Source organism: Hemicordylus capensis, chromosome 2, assembly GCF_027244095.1.
Source record: "Hemicordylus capensis ecotype Gifberg chromosome 2, rHemCap1.1.pri, whole genome shotgun sequence".
Taxonomy (NCBI): domain Eukaryota; kingdom Metazoa; phylum Chordata; class Lepidosauria; order Squamata; family Cordylidae; genus Hemicordylus; species Hemicordylus capensis.
In genome coordinates, this window is record NC_069658.1 from 212,743,008 (window position 1) to 212,763,382 (window position 20,375).

The following is a 20,375-nucleotide window of genomic DNA, read 5'->3' on the forward strand; positions in this document are numbered from 1 at the left end:
GGCTGAAAGCTTCGTTCAAGGGGAGTGGAGAGCATGTTAGGTCTGACCTCAGGAGGGCTGAGGCGGCTGGCATTTCTCATCGTGTAGGTTCCAGACCCAGAGAGAGATGCTCGTTCTACCAGGGCGCAGTTAAGTGAGAAGCCACCTAGTGGCGCAGCGGGGAAATGACTTGACTAGCAAGCCAGAGGTCGCCAGTTCAAATCCCCGCTGGTATGTTTCCCAGACTATGGGAAGCACCGATATCAGGCAGCAGCAATATAGGAAGATGCTGAAAGGCATCATCTCATACTGCGCGGGAAATGGCAATGGTCAGCCCCTCCTGTATTCTGCCAAAGACAACCACAGGGCTCTGTGGCTGCCAGAAGTCAGCACCGACTAGACGGCACACTTTACTTTTACTTTGCAGTTAAGTGGCTTAGGTAGATCTGCTGCTATAGCACTGCTGGAGATGTGAATCTGGCGAGCCCCTTGGAGGCGAGGCCACTGCCATATAAGAACAGACTAAGAATGTAATCAGTACATATTTTGCAAGGTTTCTGGTCCTCCTGAAAAGCCAGAGAAGATGCAAAGAGGTCTAAAGGTTCAGAAACATGTGTAGGATGTTGATTAGGGTTGTCACGCTCCCCAGAATTTAGGGTAGCCCCTGGATTTTGGCTCCTCCATCCGGCCACTAAATTCCACCCGGATTTACAAGGATTTCAGATGTGCAGCCTGGATTGCCCAGATTTAACTCTAGATCCGATCACATGGGAGGGGAAAGTATACACATCTGTCAAACAAATAAATGCAAATTAGTTGTTGTGTAATTTCCATAATATGCAGATTATTATAATTTGCATAATATGCAGATTAGGCCTAATATGCAAATTAATTTGGGAAGCTTAATGTTGATCAAGTTATAGCAGGACTCCTTAAACTTGCGCCGCCAGATGTTGTTGGACTGGTGGCTGGGGATTATGAGAGTTGCAGTCCAGCAACATCTGGGGGCCTGGGTTTGAGGACCCCTGGGTGATAGGATCTGATGAAGGGTGGGCTTTCCCTCTCCTTTGCATCTCCAGCCTCCAAGGCAGGATGCCTCTGAGTCCCAGTTGCAGGGCAGTAACAGCAGGAGAGAGGGCATGCCCTCAACTCCTGCCTGTGGGCTTCTCAGAGGTATCTGGTGGGCCACTGTGCGAAACAGGATGCTGGACTAGATGGGCTTCCTTGGGCCTGGTCCAGCAGGGCTGTCCTCATGTTCTTATGTTCTTATGCAGGACCAACGATGGGGAACCCTATATGATGGAAACAAGGTAGGCGCTTGGGGAAATATGATGCCTTGATGTGGGGGTGGGGGGAACGGATATTTTAAATCACAGAATGTCAGAGTTGGAAAGGTTCTTGGAGGTCTTCTATTCCAGCCTCTTGCTCAGGGCAGGAAACTGCTGCTTCATATCTGACAGGTGGCCCTCCAGGTTCTGTGGCCTTCTGCTTCTCACGTAGCTGCTTACAAGACGGCGCGAGTTAACTTTGCTTTGTTTTCTGTCCTCCTCTCCCCAGCAAGCACGAAAATGTATACGATAACCTCGCGATGGAAGGCGAAGAGCAACCTTCCAGTGCTGATGGGAATAAGATACAAGATGAGAAACACACTTCCCTGTGAAGGTCGTCTGGAGGTGGATGAGCTCCCTCGCTTGAAGGCACCCTTACCCCACGAAACCTGCTCATCCAAGTCCCAATCCACGATCCCCCCATCCTTGCTCATTCTGCCTGTCCCAGCTAATCCAGGACCCAGATTTGCTTGGGTCATGGGAGCTCTGCTTGTCTTGGAGCTGCTGGAAAAATGGGAGAATTTTCAGAGTAGCATTTTCGCCCATTCCAACACTGTGGTGGAAGAAATGGCCACATCTAAAATTCTCTCTTCTATCCAAACATTGCCAGGAGAGGAGAACTGGTCTGGTGGTAGCAAGCGTGACTTGTCCCCTTAGCTAAGCAGGGTCTGCCCTGGTTGCATATGAATGGGAGACTAGACATGTGAGCACTGCAAGATATTCCCCTCAGGGGATGAAGCCATTCTGGGAAGAGCAGAAGTTTCCAAGTTCCCTCCCTGGCAGCATCTCCAAGAGAGGGCTGAGAGAGATTCTTGCATGCAACCTTGGAGAAGCCGCTGCCAGTTTGTGAAGGCAATACTGAGCTAGATAGACCAATGGTCTGACTCAGTATATGGTAGCTTCCCATGTCCCAGGTCCGGTCCAGTCTGTGTCTCAGATTAGCTGGGAGAGAAATTTAGAGCTCCCGGAGAATTTAGAGATGGCTTCCAACATTCTCCTCTTCTGCATTTCAGAGTTCCATATAATCTGATCTTGTTTCCAAAGTGGAGATGAAGTCTTGGGATCCTGCCGTGGATTCATTTTTTCTTTCCAAATTCAAAGAGAGCACTGTGGTTGCAATTTGCCTGTCCCCACCTCCTGCAGCGATGTGCATCTGTGCATTTTGTACTGCTTTTGTGAAGCAGTACAAAAACACAATTAGGGTGCAATTCTACACACAATTGCAGCAATATTCTTTCTGCAGGGCACTCTTACCAATGTGCAGTAACACATGTGCACAGCAGTGGAACACACACGACACCGAAAGGGTTTTGATTCAATCAGACAGACAGGTGGCTTTTTTTTTCTTTTCAGTGTTACCTTGCACACTGGAAGCCAAATGTTCCAGCCAATTCTATATACTGCAAGTCCAGAATTAATTTTCAAGCACTTCCTAGTGAAACCCAAGCTGAGGAGGAGTGCGGCACAGCACAGGGTAAAATTCTGAAAGAGCAATGGGACAGAACTGGGCAATTCTGCTCATCTGTAGGAGAGTGCAAGCAGCAGGAATTGTGGAATTGCTTGAATCAGCTTCCTAGTTGTGCCAGAATCTGGTAACGCTCCCTGATCCCACAGCTCGTCTGCTCCAGAAGCAACTGCTTTTAAAACCAAATCAAGGAACTTTCAACTGATTGTCTGCTCAGTTAATCCATGCTTTATCATGATTGTAAATAGTAATTATTAAACAGAATCGACTGATTTGGGGAGAGAGACACACCAATTCTGTGTGTGTCCAGTTTTGGAGGATTGTGTGTTGAAATAAAAGAGCTGCATAATGCACAACATCATGTTGATTCGTTTTGACTGGCAGTGCCTTGCTGCAGGGGCCTATCTTTTTAAAGAACCCACTCCCCATGCCAAACTCTAGAATTAGATTCTAATCCAGGATCAGGGAATTGTAAAAGGCACAGGCTCTCTGTTGGGATCAAACATTTCACTGAATTGAATGGAAGTTACTCCCAAATAAGCACCCACGGAATGGCAAGCTTAGGGACTAGAACCTTGGGCTGAGCGCCAAAGAGTGACATACTGCCATACTGCTTGCAAGTATTAAAGAGTGGAGGAGTCGTTCCAGGAAAAACTGTGGCCTGCACCTTTAAAGTATGCAGTGCCTGTGTTCCCCCCCCCCCCCGCACGCCCCCCACACCCTCTGTGAAGGTGCAAATCCCTCAGGGAAGCCGAGATCTGAGAGCAGCAAAAGTACCCTTGAACTGGGCAGTTGGCTTTGAAGCTTCAAAGAGGGAATCCCGTACAGAGGGGTTGTGGGGAGAGGGGAAGTGGGCAAAATCAGGCCCATAATCCCATGCGAGAGCCCCAAGAGAACTGGGGCACTGGGAAGGGGAAGGGAGGGAGGGACCTGGAGGCAACGGAGGCACAGAAAAAAGAGAGAGCAAATGAAAGATTCAAAGCAGGAGCTCAGGGGAAACTTAGGCACAAGGGAAGGCAAGAAACAGCGAGAGAGGGGGAAGGAATGTGTGGCTTGTGAAAGACATACAGCCCAAACCGACCGAGTTGTTCATGGGATGGATCTGAGGACTGAACAGGATGGAGCAGAGGGCTGCAAAGGGGGCAACTCATGCATTTGAGTCAGAGGCATGAGGACAGCTGTGGAGGAGGCGAGTGGGCTGGCCCCTGGTCTGAATAGTGACTCTGAGTCAGACCCTGAGGCAGGCGGCAGGGCTAATGCTAGCCCCAGGCCCTGACACCAGACCAGAGCCTGGAGAAAGAAACCCCAGGACCAGGGTGAGGTCCCTACCTAGCCATGGCACACATTGGCAACCCCGCGGCCCCTGCTTTCTCTACGCCAGAGCTGCTGGCTGAGAAAGGTCTGAGAGAGAGGAGCAGGAGTGCTGACTCCAGGCCAGATGCCCCTGGAGGGCTTCTGCTCTCCAGGCCGGGAGCCGGAGCTCTTGAGCCCTTCAAGTTATCCGCCAAGGTCCCTCAGCTTGGTGTTGCCAGGAGCTTGTCTGTTGGAGCTATGCCTGGGGCTACAAGTTGCTTTACTGTCGGGGCCCCCTCAACTGGGATTCAGGGGCCTCCTCGGGAGGAGAAGCCTGCGGCCAGCAGAACCCCTGATCCAAGAGTCAAGCATGGATCGTCCCCTTTGCCAAGCAGGCTCCACCCTGGTGTGCCTTTGGATGGGAGACGGCGTGTGTGAGATATTCCCCTCAGGGATTGGGGCCATTGTGGGAAGAGCACCTGCCTGCTTGTGTGCAGAAGGTTCCAAGTCGCCTCCCTGGCAGCATCTCCAAGACAGGCTCCTGCCTGTTACCTTGGAGAAGCCGCTGCCAGTCTGTTCAGACAATACGGAGTTAGAAGGACCAAGGGTCTTGACTACTAGGGATGTTCATGGAACTGCTGGTTCGAAGGTGGGGGAGCTTTAAGGACCCGAGAAGGTGCTCTTACACACACATACACACACGCCACGTTTCTTCTTACCACCACCTCCCTCGTCAGCACTGTGTTAAAAACTGGTCCCGTGGGGTGGCAGCGTACCTCCTTGCTGCCCCGGTGCACGCCAGACCAGAAGTACCCACTGCATGTCCGTGCACATGATGTGCTTGCATCCACCAGGTAGTTCCAGGGGTACTTCCGGTCCGACGTGCATCGGGGCGGCATGGAGGTACACTGCCACCCCACAGGGCCATTTTTTAACATAGCACCAGTGGGGGAAATGCACCGGTGGTGGGGGGGGGTAAGGGCACCCTCCCGAATCCTTAAAGCTATCCCCCACTTCGAACCAGCCGAGCTGCCAGACTTTCGAACCAGTTTCAAGGTCCGTGAAAGGGCCTCCGAACCGGTTCGTCCACATCCCTACTGACTATGATGATGACGACGACTATGACGACGACTATGACGACTACTACTACTGCTACCACCACCAATAATGATAATTATAATGATGATAATATTTATATAACACTTTTCAACAAATGTTGACTGTGGCTTCCTGTCCTGTGTATAGGTTTCTCATGAGAAGAATGAGATGTTCTGGGACGCCCATTTCCCTAAGGATACTCCACAACTTGACATGGTCAACGCAATTGACCTTAATACTGGTTACTCCTTAATTCAGGGCTTTTCAAAAGGAAAATTCAGAAGTGCATAATGGCTCACAAACCACATATATTGCATGCACCGGTACAGCACACATACTTTGTTGCCAAGAGTTGCATCTCATGACACTTAGACACCGACACCAAGTGGGAGAAAATCCTCAGAACTGGGAACTTGACAGCACTATTGCAGAAGAGTGGGGTGACTTTTCATCAGGGATGGCTTTGTGGGAGTAGCCGTGGAGGAAGCGTCTTTGGCACAGGGGGAGAAGGAAACATGGATACGCTTAATCAGGGTCTGGGTTGTAGAGGAGCCCGGACGAATCACGTGCCTTTTCTCATCCATCATGAATAGCCAGTGGCTGACATAAAGTTGCCAACATTTCATTGCCAGAATGAGGGACACATGTTTGGAGGGCTGGCTGGGGGCAGGGGAGGTGTATGCAGTGGTCATCAAGAGCCTGAGTATCATTGACGTATATGTAATTGAATTATATGCTATTCAGTAATGCCAGCATTGTTATTATTTAGAACATATTCAAATTATACCACTTTTCAACCAAAAACTTCTCAAAATAAGAAGCTGCTCGTCCCACTACCAAAATGAGGGAGAAATGCTGTCCCTATAGGGACCAACATTTCATCCCTGAAAGGAGGGGCGTCCTGCATAATGAGGGACAGTTGGCAACCCTAGGCGGACATCCTGGCTAAATTTACTCAAGGAAGTCCCACTGAAATTAAAAGGAAAACTTAGGCATGGCTGTCTTGCCCTTTTAAGGAGGCTCCGTCGGGTAAATTTCATTCGGACGTCAGTCACTTTTTGCATCAAATACAACACAACTTTTGCATGTCTTGAATTTTAGAACCACACAGATATTCTTGGAGAATTACACTTTGGAGGGCAGGTGGGTCTACATGTTTTGTGTCGGGTGGCACATTTTAAAAAGACTTGCTCTAATGGGTCCTCAGTTTACAAAATCTCACCATGTATTGCTACTGCCATGTACTGCTGCCTCCGGAGCATCCTAAGGGGCCTGGATATTCACACAGGTTTCCACGGAGTAGGGCTCTCTTGTTTGCACTGCACTTCAAAGCCACAGGGTTGATCAGAAGTTTTGCAATGGCAGAAATGCGTAATAGTGTCAAATGTGTCTCTAAAAATAATTTCTTCGCACATTCGTTTACACCAAACATTATATTTCAAAATATTTCAGAGGGATATATTTGTAATCATATTTCAAAAGGAAACAAGAACCAGAGTTCTTACAGAGTTCACACACATAAGGTGAACACTTGATGCTGAATATATAATTAATAATAATCTTCATGCCATCTTTGGGATTCCCACCACCACCACCTTTTCTCTACAGGTGAAACTCGGAAAATTAGAATATCGTGCAAAAGTCCATTAATTTCAGTAACGCAAATTAAAAGGTGAAACTGATATATGAGACAGACGCATTACATGCGAAGCGAGATAAGTCAAGCCTTAATTTGTTATAATTGTGATGATCATGGCATACAGCTCATGAAAACCCCAAATCCACAATCCCAGAAAATTAGAATATTACATGGAACCAAGAAGACAAGGATTGTAGAATAGAACAATATCGGACCTCTGAAAAGTATACAGTGTACTGTGCTTGATTGGCCAGCAAACTCGCCTGACCTGACCCCATAGAGAATCTATGGGGCATTGCCAAGAGAAGGATGAGAGACATGAGACCAAACAATGCAGAATTGCTGAAGGCCGCTAATGAAGCATCCTGGTCTTCCATAATACCTCATCAGTGCCACAGGCTGATAGCATCCATGCCACACCGCATTGAGGCAGTAATTGCTGCAAAAGGGGCCCAAACCAAGTACTGAATACATATGCATGCTTATACTTTTCAGAGGTCCGATATTGTTCTATTCTACAATCCTTGTCTTCTTGGTTCCATGTAATATTCTAATTTTCTGGGATTGTGGATTTGGGGTTTTCATGAGCTGTACGCCATGATCATCACAATTATAACAAATTAAGGCTTGACTTATCTCGCTTTGCATGTAATGTGTCTGTCTCATATATCAGTTTCACCTTTTAATTTGCATTACTGAAATTAATGAACTTTTGCACGATATTCTAATTTTCCAAGTTTCACCTGTATTTTAATAAACCTCATTTTAAATAAACCTCTTGCTTCCTCAAATCTTCTTCTAGGCAGGGATTCATCTACAGTCCACATGGCAGTGAATATAAATCAACCTCTTGGGAGAAAATAAAATCTGGAGACATGCTAATTTGTAGTTATTTCATCTATTTCAAAACATTTCTATATCAAAATACAAAATACTTATATATTAAATGTGTGTGTGTGTGTGTGTGTGTGTGTGTGTGTGTGTGTGTGTGTGTGTGTGAGAGAGAGAGAGAGAGAGAGAGAGAGAGAGAGAGAGAGAGAGAGAGAGAGAGAGAGAGAGTTCCAAACATGATATTCTTTTCAGATCAAGATATACTCACTCAAAGTAGCCATGGCAGGTTCGTTGTACAAAGTAAAATTCAATTTTTCTCTGGTCTCAGTTTAGAATAGTCTAACTTTCTTTAAAAAAAACAAACAAACCTCCATTATTAAGCATAACATCTAACCTTGCCTGGAAACACACATCATGTTCATGTTTCAATTAAACACAGGCTACAAGGCAGCCACCACCTTAAGTGGCTCAGAGGGGAAATGCTTGACTAACAAGCAGAAGGTTGCCGGTTCGAATCCCCACCGGTACTATATTGGGCAGCAGCGATATAGGAAGATGCAGAAAGGCATCATCTCATACTGTGCAGGAGGAGGCAATGGTAAACTCCTCCTGCACAGTATGGTAAATGATAAATACCATTTGGTAGAATGGTATTCTACCAAAGAAAACCACAGGGCTCTGTGGCCACCAGGAGTCGAAATCGACTTGACAGTCCACTTTATCTTTACAAGGCAGTCACCTAATGGTGCAATGGGGAAATGACTTGACTGGCAAGCCAGAGGTTGCCAGTTTGAATCCCTGCTGGTATGTTTCCCCAGACTATGGGAAACAGCTATATTGGGCAGCAGTGATATAGGAAGATGCTGAAAGGCATCATCTCATACTGCACAGGAGATGGCAATGGTCAGCCCCTCCTGTATTCTACCAAAGACAACCACAGGGCTCTGTGGGCGCCAGGAGTCGACATGGACTCGACCGTGCAACTTTACCTTTACTAGACTTCAGTGCTGTAGTTATCAGATATTAAGCCTTCAGGACAGCAAAGAATTTTCAGCATATACTACCATACTGGGCTCTTGGGGCAATAACATGGTGCACAGAACAGATGTTTCTAGTTCCAGCAGCTTTCTCAGAGACTAATCTGAAAATAAACCTTTAGTAGTGTGACTCAGCTGGCTTCCATCATGTCATTGCTTCCGTTTGCTTCTTCCTCGAAATCTTTTGGTTAAAAAGTTGCATTACCTAATTTGAAGTGTTAGCACAGTCAGAGGCACTCTTACCCCTGGACATCCAGGCCTCCTAAGCCCCCGGGAGCCCTCAAATCCTCTTTACAAATACAGGAGGCACAATAAAAACAATTACATAAAACAGTTATTAAAACAAATTATTAAAATTATTAAAATTAATTCTAATTAAAAGCTTGCGAGAGCAGGAGAGTCCCGAGGGTCTTCCTGAAAACAAACAGAGAAGGAGATACTCTTATTTCAGCAGGGAGCACATTCCAAAGCTCTGGGGCAGTCACAGAGAAAGCCCGGTCCTGGGTTGCAACCAAACGGTGGCAACCGTAACCCAACCTCTCCAGAAGATCGTAACAGGGTTCATGACAATGGAGACGCTCTCTTAAATAGCCTGGAAACAGGCCGTTAAGGGCTTTATAGGTAATAATCAGCTTTTAATACCAGACACTCTCTTGGAGACCAGATTTGATTTCCTGATGATAAAAAGCATAAAGTCCCCTGCTAAATGAGCAAAGAGGCAACTTTTAAAAGTAGTGATTCCCTTTATTTATTTAGCAGGGAGAGAGCTAAATCCCTCCAGTGGCTGTTGCTGGTGTCTGACTTATGATTCCTTTGTAGATTATGAGCCCTTTGTGGACAGGGAGCCATATACATAACAGCATGAGAGAGGGCATGCCCTCAACTCCTGCCTGTAGGCTTCCAGCAGCATCTGGTGGGCCACTGTGTGAAACAGGCTGCTGGACTAGATGGGCTTCCTTGGGCCTGATCCAGCAGGGCTGTTCTTATGTTTTCTTCATACCTGAAGGAGCAAGTACACAACTTGGGGGTATTGCTGGACCAAGCTCTGCTTCTGGAAGCTCAGGTGGAGGTGGTGGGCAGGGTTGCCTTTGCACAGCTTTGGCTAGTGCGCCAGCTGCGTCCCTTTCTCGAGAAGGCGGATCTAGCCACAGTTACCCATGCCTTAGTCATGTCACAGCTGGATTACTGTAACGCGTTCTACGTGGGGCTGTCCTTAAAGAATATTTGGAAACTGCAGCTAGTGCAAAATGCAGCAGCTAAGATATTTTATCTGGATCACATCTGACCCATTTTGAAAGAGCTGCACTGGCTACCAGTTTGTTTCCAGGTCCAATTCAAGTTGCTGGTTTTGACCTTTACAGCCCTTAACGGTTTGGGCCTTGGATGGATACCTGAGGGACTGCCTGCTCCCAAGAGTTGCTGCCTGCTTGACGAGGTCATCTCAGGTTGCCCTTCTTTCAGCCCCTGGTCTCAGAGAGGTCCATAGTACTAGGGCCCGTGGAAGGGCTTGCTCTGTTGCTATCCCTTCACTATGGAATTCTCCTTCCCCTCAGATTCAGTCTGCCTCCTCCCTTTCAGCCTTTAAATCCTTATTGAAGACATTTCTTTTCCACTAGGCATTTGCCCTTTAAATTTATTGGATGCTGTTCTTGTTTGTACACCGCCCTGTGTTTGTGGATTGGGTGGTAATTAATCTTTTAATTGATTAATTGGTTGATTAATTAATTAATTAAATCAAATCTGAGGAGGCTCTGCTCCAGGTACCGACAATGAGGGAGGCTCAGCTGTCATGCATGCGGGACAGGGCCTTCTCTGTTGCTGCCCCCAGACTCTGGAATGGGCTATTTGCTCCTTGGTCTCCATCATAGTTTTTAGAAATCGTGTTAAATCTTGGCTTTTTACCCAGGCTTTTATATTATTGTCTCTACTGCTGCTTCTTTGTATTTTTTTATGGTTGTTTTATGCTTATATTTAAAATCTTTTTAGTCAGATTTATGTTCTTATATTTTAGCTTAATATTTTAATTGTGTGTTTTTATAGTCTGGTTTTAATTTTTCTGTGCAAACCACCTTGGGGTTGTTTTAATGAAAGGCTGTATATAGATTTAACAATAAGTAAATAAATAAAAATTTCATTTATCTATTTATATCTATGTAGAGGTGTCTACACCTCTATCTATGTAAACCGTGACGTGTCTACACCTACAAAGATTAGAATCATTCGGACCATGGTTTCCCCTGTGACACTCTATGGATGCGAAAGCTGGACTTTGAAGAAGCAAGGTAAGGAAAAGCATTGACGCTTTTGAACTTTGGTGCTGGAGAAGACTCTTGCGGAGACCATGGACAGCCAGGAAAACAAACCAATGAATCCTAGAACAAATCAATCCAGAATTTTCACTCGAGGCACAAATGACCAGGCTCAAACTATCATACTTCGGAAACATTATGCGAAGACCCAGCTCCCTTGAGAAGTCCATCATGCTGGGGAAAGTTGAAGAAAAGAGAAGAAGAGGACAGCCAGCAGCAAGGTGGGTGGACTCGAAGACGACAGCCATGAATGCACCACTGAGAGACCTGAAAGGCAAGTGGAAGACGGATCATCCTGGAGAGAATCTATTGATGTGGTCGCTAAGAGTCGACACCGACTTGACGGCACTTAATCCATCAAACCACTTTGGGAACTTTTTTTGATACGCGGTATATAAATATCCGTCGTGTTGTATTGTATCATATAATAAAAAGTATCCTATCGTATAATAAAAAGCATGAAGCTTCTCACACCATGCCAGGCTCTGGCTTGGTGACCCAGATTTCCTCACAGAATCCCCTCAGGATAAAAGGAACAAGCTTAAAGTTCTGCTCCTAAGGCCAGTCCCTCTCTTTGCGTGCCCAGATCTCCTCACAGAATTCCCTGTGAGCGATAAATGGCTTGAACATGAAGACGCCCCTCCAGCCACTCTCTTAGGCAGGCCTGCTCAACCACCACCCCCCAGCAGTTTTGGGACTACAACTCCCATAATCCCCAGCCACAGTGGCCAATACCCAGGGATTATGGGAGCTGTAGTGGTCCAACTCAGAGCCCTGCCTGCTCTGAGGAGATTCGTCGTCTGGAAGGAAGCCCTCAGCTAGCAGCTAGGCCTGAGTGTCGATTCCACGCCTTTATTCTGAGGCGAAAGAGTAGCTATTGCCTGCCCACATCCTGCCCCCTCAAGTGCGCCTCAAATCGAAAAGACAAGAAGAAGCCCGCGCAAAGTCCCCTCAGGTGGGGAAGGCGGAGCCAGGTGCCAGCCAACCAACCAAAGACGCGACAGTCGTTCCAACGAAGGGAGGGCGGGGCCGCCATCTTCTGCGCAGGCCCAGGAGCCTCCCGTGAAGCCGTGCTGGTGTGTGTGTTAATGGCCTGGCAGACCCAGTCACCCAGCAACCCGCCACAAGAACCTTGGAGCGGGTGGAAAGCGGAGGCAGCACCCTCTTCGTGGCTATTCTCCTTTCCCCCTGCAATCACGTCCTCTCCGATTCTGCACAGTGGCGTGCGAAGTTTTGCACGCTGTTTGGGCGTGCTCTTTCTTTATTTTTTTAAAGGAGAAAAGTGGAATAAAATCTTATTAAAGAATTGCGGAGTTACATAAAAGGCTTTGCGGGGGGGGGTTGGACAGAGAACAGATTTGTCTCCTGGCCAGATGTTTAAAAACAAATGGGGGGGGGAGGGCAAGCGGCACAGGGACTGGATCCCTGTTTTGTTGTGTGTTTTGTGTGTTTTGTGTGTGTGTGTGTGTGTGTGTGTGAAAGAGAGAGACCCAGCGCTCCCTGTCTGCTTAATCCATCTCTGCTTCTTCAAGAAGGGCGTGATACACAGGTGGTAAAATAGCATCTCTGCTTTATCTGGCTTGTTTACAACACGAATAAAACGTTTTATTTCTTCCTTTGCTGTCCTGTTTACAGCTGATCATTAACCACCTCTTCATTCCGTCCTTGGTGCAGAGTTCTCTGTGTCACTCAGAAGCCCACAAGAATTTGGCCCCATCAAATATCTTTATTTCTTCTCTATTCTCTTTATAGCTGAGCATTAGCTATGTTCCGTCTCTGATTCAGAAATATGTGCTACTCAAACGTTTGCATACAGCTGCTTCCCCCAAAGAATTTGGTCCCTTAAAGATCATTACCTTGCCTCTTGTATCCCAGACTTTTTTGTTTTTTAAAGAAAGAGTACAACCAAGGGTGTGGAGAGAGAGTTTCTAAGTGCATCAGTGTTGATGGGGCAACCGCGTCTAGAGGAGGCCACTTTTCCTGGACAATCTACTCTATCCTTTTATGGTCTAGGACCAAAATTAATACTTATAACTTAATTTTAGTGACGGCCAATGTAAAAATACATCAATTCAACTTTAAAAGGGCACGCTTAGACGTCTAATTTAATTTAAATGAAGAATCCAGGGGGAAACTGAGGCACGAAGGAAGATTAATGGAGGGAGGGAGAGAAAGAAAAAGAAAGATGGAGAGGAAGCAAGATGAATGGGGAAGGGTGAGACAAGAAAGATGGAAGAAGAAGCGAGAGAACGAAAAAATAAATGGAGGAAGAAAGATAAATGGGGAGAGGGAGGGGAATGATAGGAGAGAGGAGGCGAGGGGAATTTTAAAAATGGAAAAGGAAAGATGAATGGAGAGAGGAAAGGAAGGAAAGTGAAGAGGGGAAGAGCGGGGGCATATCCACTGAAAGGAAGACACCCATAGCAAGCCATTGGGAAAGAATCCTCTTTCCACGCGGGATGCTCACGACCCCCTTGCAATGAGAAGGGGGGCGCTAGGGGCGTGCAACGGGGCGCTCTTTCCACCCTTGCCACGCCGGAGGGTCCGATGCCACCTTGGCCTCCTCTGAATCAAGTGCAGGGGCGTATGTTCAGGGGTGCACTGACCGCACCGGTTTTTCAGTCGCCTGGGTTAAATGCTGCGGGAAAAGCCGGTCAGGAAAATTGCCCGGCTGAGTCACCGCGGGGACGTGCAGCGGCGCTTTGGAACAGCAGGCTGCCTTTCCTCCGTCCTTCCTTCCTTGTTTTATTTTGTTTTGTTTATTTATTACCGTAAACGCAGATGACTTTATTCTGAGTCAGACCAGCTGCTGCCCGTCAGAGTCATTGACTTGGCAGCTGTCCACGGTCCCAGGCAGCCAGAGCTCTTTCCCAGCCACGTGACCTGAGAGGGCAGAGACCTGAACCCAGGGCCGCCAGGTGCTCTGTCATCCTGCCCAGCCACACTGGCGGGATGGTGGAAGGTTGTCGTCCTCCAACAGCCTCTGGAGGGGACCCGAGTCCGAGAACGCCTGCCACCGGCAGAAAGTTCTCTTCCTCCCTGTGTGTAGTTCAGTCCCGTCCCTAGCCATCTAAGCTCGCGTGGTCCCCTGAGGCGGAGAGTTCCACAAAGGTCCTGTGCTTTGGGCCGCCAACGTTTCACGAGGGTCTGGAGCTCCTGTTGGAAGCACGAGAGGAGCCCAGCAAGGGCCCTGTAAAACGTTGGCAATGGTCCGGGCTGGCTGCTGCTACTATAGAGCAGAGCGGGCGTGTTTTGCCGGTCGGCTAGCACCCCTCCCGTCGGCTGCAGCAGGCAGGTCACTCAGTGGAGCTCCCTTCTGCTCGGAACTGGGCGCCGGGAATGCTTGGGGGCCCCGCCCACAACTGGAGCGCGAAGCGGCTTGGAATCGAGAGGGGAGAGACGTCAGCATCGGGTTTGGGGAAGCGAGCCGGCTTGACTCCGCCTCCGGGCCTCGCCATTGGCTAGCTCCCCGCCTCCGGTGTCCTGGCTTGCCCGCCGGGAGGCGGAGGAGAGTTGCGTGGCGACAGGCAGCCCGCCTGGGGGCGCCGCGCACCAGCCAGGCAGCGCGGAGGGGCTCTCCCAGAGGTCATAAAAGGCGCTCGGCGGGCGCATGGCTGCGCAGATCTCCGCGGCTCCCTGCATTCTCCTCTCCCCGCGGCAGCCGGGTCTGGCTGGGCGGGCCGGGCCCGCCCTGAGCGCTCGCCTGCCCTCCAGCCACCCACGACCGAGCTGATGCGCTCTGCCGGCGCGCCTTTACGCACGGCGGGTGCCCTCTGGCGCCGGCGCGCCGGGTAACTTGTGAAGCGCGCAGGGAGGCCACCGGGTGGGGCGGCATGGACGAGCCCCTGCTGCAGCCGCCGCCGCCCCGGCCGCTGCCTCTCCGCGACCGCCTGAGCTACGCGGTGGGCCACTTCCTCAACGACCTCTGCGCCTCGATGTGGTTCACCTACTTGCTGGTCTACTTCCACTCGGTCCTGGGCTACAGCACGAGCCACGCGGGGGCGCTCCTGCTGGCGGGGCAGGTGGCCGACGGCTTCTGCACGCCCCTGGTGGGCTACGAGGCGGACCAGGCCGGCGGCTGCGGGCGCTACGGCCGGAGGAAGTCTTGGCATCTCGCCGGTAAGGTCGCTGCGAAGGCCAGCGTGTGGCTGGCAGGCTGGCAGAGTTGTTTAGTGGTTAGAGTGTCCGGCTAGGACTTACGTTGGGAGGGGCCAGGTTCAAAGCGCCATTTGACTGGGGACCCTTGAGCTAGCCTAGCTTGACCTCAGCCTAGCCTGCCTCACAGGGGGTGGGGGTGCAGGCTGCCCTCTTGGAAGAAGATTGGGATAAAAATGTGGTCAAGACAAGGGCTATTGGTAAGTGTTGAGTATCTAGGAATGTTTCATAAACGGGGCAGGTGGTAAAAGAGCTCTGTTGGATTGGACCTTGTTGCTTGTCCTTGAGTACAGGGTGGTTCTGTTCATCTGTTCCTGGTCGGCAGGCTGTTGATAGATTCTCCCTTGAACCCAAGCCCTGCTAGAGCAAAAGCCCATCTATTCCAGCATCCTGCTTCTCTCTGCCGCTGAGAAAATGTGTCCACCCAGCAAGCCTTGAAAGGGATTACCCACCCCTTGTTGGGTGCTTGCCGCACAAGCTCAGCATCCAGGGCCCAGAGGTAGACCACCTCTGAACCTGTTGTGCAGGGGCGTCCTGGAATTCTGCGGGGAGCAGGGCTGTCCTTAGCAGGGTAACTGCCCCGGGCCCCGCTCTTTTAACCCCTGTTAGAATTAACTGGAAAGGGGCCCCGGACTGGCTGATTTGCCCCGGGCCCTGCACCCCGCCAGGGCTCTCTAAGGACAGCATCCAATGCCCAGAGGTAGACTGCCTTGTGCGAGGGCATCCTGGCATTCTGGGGAGAGGCGTGATATGTGCCATCTCTGAATAGCACAAGCCTAGCACTCTTTTTCCAACAACTGAACCCCAACCAGAGGCTCCTGGGAAGCCCACAAACAGGCTGGCTGGGAGGGGTAGTACTAGGCTCCCACTGCTGTTCCTGAGAACTTCAGTCACATGCTGTCTCTGAACAGGAAGTGTTATGGCTGATCGCCACTGCGCTAACCTTTATGGAGGAAATGTTCTCCCCATCCACAAAACACATAACTAATGTTAGGGAGCTGCGGTGGTGAGGGCCTCTCGATTAGGTGTTCTGTTTCTTTCTTTTTTTTAAGCAAAGAAGGGTTCGTGAAGGGCTTTCTCAGCTATTAGTCCCCGTGGCTATGTGGAGCCTCCATGCTGAGGGACAGTCTACCTGCAAGCACAAGTTGCTGGGCAGCAGCTTCTGCTGGGGAAGGGCTGTGGCCTTCCCACCCTCCTTGCAGGCTACTTGGTGGCATCTGACTGAGGACTTCGCTCAGTGGTAGAGCCAGAGGTGCTCCTTGGTAATCTTGGAGCCTGGCCCTAAAGCCAGTGCCCCCCCGCCCCCCCCGCTGGCCAGCTGTAAGTGAAAAATCATCCCCCTATACCAGGGCTGCTCAACTTTGGCCCTCCTGCAGCTGTTGGCCTACAACTCCCATAATCCCTGGCTATTGGCCACAGTGGTTGAGGATTATGGGAGCTGTAGTCCAAAAACAGCTGTGGGACCTGAGTTGAGCAGGCCTGCCCTACACATATGCAGTGTCTTTAACACATGGGTTCTTGAGGGCACAAACAGTAACTGAACTCACAAGAATGTAAGACTATAAAAAGTTCTATTGGTGCAAATAGGCATTAGCAGAGACATTTCCACATGCAGCTTAACATCTTCCCACCCAACCCCATATTTCTTTCCCCCCCCCCCACCCCACCCACATTGTCTCTAAAGCAGAGGTCACGCTTGTTGGCCTGGCTCAGGTCACCATCATGCCCAGCGGCGCGCACACCACCGGGGACAGACTAAAAAGGATTTGGGGGCCCCCAGGGGGTGTGGAGGTCAGTGTTCCCCCTCCCAGATGTTGTTGACTACAACTCCCAGAATCCCCAGCCAAAGGCCACCAGCTGAGGATGCTGGGAGTGGTAGTCAACGACATCTGGGAATCCCTGTTGGGGGAGCAGTGGTGGAGGCCCTGGACTATGGCCCAGCTGAGCCCAGCCCCTGCTTGGCATGCGGGCTGGGAGCCTGGGAAAGACTCCTGCCTGAAACCTTGGAGAGGTGCTGCCAGCCGGTGTGTAGGCAATGCTGAGTTAGCTGGACCAAGGGTCTGACTCAGTATAAGTCAGCTTCCTATGTTCTAAGGAGGGTGCTGAGTTTGCTGTAATCCAGCACAGCGGCTCATCCTGTCCTGGGTTCTCTCATTCTTTTCTTTTAAAAAAAACAAAACAAAACAAAACAGCTGCTTAAGCGAGTGCTATCTCTTGTACCGCTGGATTCTGAGAAATGAAACTAATTCTGCTGTGTCGGAAGAAGCTCTTCCCTCGGTCATGCCTGAACCTGCTGGATCCGTTCCAGATGGCTGAATGGCAGGCGTTGTCCGTCCGTCCCTTCTTCTGCACACCGTCCATACTTTCATAAACCTCGGCCATCTCTTCCAGAGCCTGCCAAGGCCCGGTTCTTCCTTCCCAGAATGTGCTTGGCTGGCTCCTGGTTTGCAGCGAGCACCGTTAGATGCCAATGCTGCACCCGGGACGGATCCTGCCTGGACTCTCTCTGGTGCTCTTTCTGCAGGCTGCCATGCCTCGGCGATTGCTGGGAAGTTCTTCTAGAGCTGCGAGTGGGCCTGTGGGCCAGCCAGAACTCTTCCCCTCGTTGTCTCTGGGCGGGACTGGCGTGTGTGACGTTATTTGCGAAGGAGGAAACTGTCTGTGTGTTCAGGAACAAGTTACTTCTCCTTGGGAAGCTGCCTTCTGCTGAGTCAGAACCTTGGTCTGTCTAGCTCGGTATTGTCTACCCAGACTGGCAGCAGCGGCTTCTCCAAGGGTGCAGGCAGGAGTCTCTCCCAGCCCTGTCTTGAAGATGCTGCCAGGGAGGGAACTTGGGACCTTCTGCATGCAAGCTTCCCAGAGCGGCCCCATCCCTTCATACCCCGCTGTCTAGCCTTTCGGGGTAACCCTCTCATGAGGCTGTTTCCCCAGACAGCAGACCACTGGGGTGCCAGCAGGGAGGCAAGAGGCCCAGCACCACCACCACCATCGGAGCAGCTTTTTGGGACCACTCTGACCCTCGCAAGCTTTGTAAGGAGTGCCTCTCTCCCCACACTTTCTGCAAAGTTTGCAAGAAGCAGCAGGAGGAGAAAAGGAGGCTTCTGGCCACCTGCCCTCTGCCTCGGCCCCCGGTGCCACTTTCAGAGCTTGTAAGGGTCCATTTTGGAAGGGCAGGGGGCGAGACGGCATTGGGCGCCTCACCTTGGGTGCCGCAGTTCCTTGGGCTGCCTCAGAGCCTTTGTATTCCTAACAGTCACAAGGGCTCCAGACGCCTCCTGGTCATTCTGCTTCTTGAACCAGAGGAGCATATCTGATGGCGATCTCAGATTGCTTTGCAACGCACCCTTGTAGGCTGTCCTGGAAAGTTCTGTCTGACTCTTTCCACCCCTTAGAGCTGGCGTATGCCCACGACCCCAAACCGGCCTCTCTTGCGCCTCAGGTTGCTTGCACCCAAGCACAACTTTATTTTTATTTATGATCTATATATTTGGTTTAGATTACGCCCTTCCTAAAGTGGCTCGGGGAAGTTTGCATTAAACGCATAATAAGGCAATTAACATCAGAAAGTATTTTAACCCGATTAAAATGCACTGAAATTACAATTCAAACTAGATGTCATTAACAGCCAGGCGGAATCCTTTGTGTTTACGTGGAAAGACATGCCACTGTGTTCAGAAGGACGTGCTCCCTTGTAGTCATGTTTGGAATCGCTGCCTTCATCGCCCATGGCAGAATAAAAACAATTAAAACCAGTTAACAATTAAAATCAAAACTATATAAACAGAATAAAACCAATTAAACATTCAAACAGTTACAGTAAAAACCCTGGAAAACCAGGGCAAATATTTAAAACAATTTAAAACAGTTAACAATTTAAAAACCCTGGAAGTTCAGGCCAAACAGATAGGTCATATGGGCTCTCCTGAAAGACAATAATGAACTCAAATTACGGATTTCTGCCGGGAGTGCATTCCACAGCCCAGGAGCAGCTACAGAGAAGGCCCGCCTCTGAGTCGCCACCAGGTGCACCGGTGGTAACTGAAGATGGACCTCCTCAGATGACCTTAATGTGCGGTGAGGATCATGCAGAAGAAGGCATGATTATTATATGTTTCCCATGGGGATGATTTCCAAGGAAGCGTGCTTCAGTTGCTGGTGGCATCCAACAGCCTCTCTTACTAAGGGGGTGGGGTGGGGGGAATGGGGTGAGAATGAGAATTGTCTGATAGGGCTTCCAAACTGGTGGGTCATCCAGATGTTGCTGAACTACAACTCCTATCTAGAGGACCCACCTGTTCGGAAGCCTTATGCTAGAATGTTCTTGGAACGGGACCTTGAATTATTTGGAAAATGGGATAACTCACTTGAATCCCTCTCCCCCCCCCCCCCTCTCTCTCTCCCTCTCACATAAGGACAGCCCTGCTGGATCAGGCCCAAGGAGGCCCATCTAGTCCAGCATCCTGTTTCGCACAGTGGCCCACCAGATGCCTCTGGGAAGCCCACAAGCAAGAGGTATGTGCATGCCCTCTCTCCTGCTGTGGCTTCCCTGCAACTGATATTAAGAGGCATCTTGCCTCTGAGGCTGGAGATGGCCCACAGCCACCAGACTAGTAGCCATGGATCGCCCTGTCCGCCATGGATTTGTCTAAGCTCCCTTTAAAGCCATCCAAGCTGGTGGCCATCACCACATCCCGTGGCAGAGAATTCTATAGGTTAATTATGTGCTGTGTGGAAAAGTGCTTCCTTTTGTTGGTCCTAAATTTCCCAACCTTCAGTTTCATGGGGTGACCCCTGGTTCTAGTGTTGAGAGAGAGGGAGAAAAATTTCACACTCTCTACTCCATGCATAATTTTATACACCTCCATCATGTCTCCTCATAGTTGCCTCTTTTCCAAACTAAAGAGCCCCAGATGCTGTAGCCCTGCCTCATAAGGAAGGTGCTCCAGGCCCCTGATCATCTTGGTTGCCCTCTTCTGCACCTTTTCCTGTGCATTCTCTCTCTATATTCTGTCTATACATGTGCACACGTACATGCACACACAAGCTTAAGCAGAGGGTAGTGACACTAGTCACTCTGCAAAATCTAACCTCCACTTAAGTTTTTTGGTATGCGACGTTTCATCCGGTGATGCCTTCCAAGGAGCAAAAATCAGGAGGCAGAACTGAATGGCGCTCCAGCCTTGTGGGGATAAGCCCTGCATTTCTTGTGGCTTTCCCCACTGTCTCTTCCTCCTCCACCAC

At 49.7% G+C, this 20,375-nt stretch overlaps 1 protein-coding gene and 1 long non-coding RNA gene across 2 annotated transcripts in view; one reads left to right on the forward strand and one right to left on the reverse strand.

Annotated features, from left to right (window-relative positions):
* Positions 1 to 1,036: 1,036 nt before the first annotated feature.
* LOC128341945 (uncharacterized) lies at positions 1,037 to 11,985 on the reverse strand. The gene is made up of 3 exons (XR_008314689.1): positions 7,902 to 11,985; positions 6,386 to 6,482; positions 1,037 to 1,595 (listed from the first exon to the last, which is right to left on the reverse strand). It is a non-coding gene; the product is annotated as an uncharacterized LOC128341945 (long non-coding RNA).
* Positions 11,986 to 14,471: 2,486 nt separating this feature from the next.
* Positions 14,472 to 20,375, forward strand: part of MFSD12 (major facilitator superfamily domain containing 12) — a 32,487-nt gene continuing 26,583 nt past the window's right edge. The window contains exon 1 of the mRNA XM_053303613.1: positions 14,472 to 15,098. Within this exon, the coding sequence (XP_053159588.1) occupies positions 14,813 to 15,098 (286 nt within the window). The 5' untranslated portion in view covers positions 14,472 to 14,812. The remainder of the gene's footprint in view (positions 15,099 to 20,375) is intronic.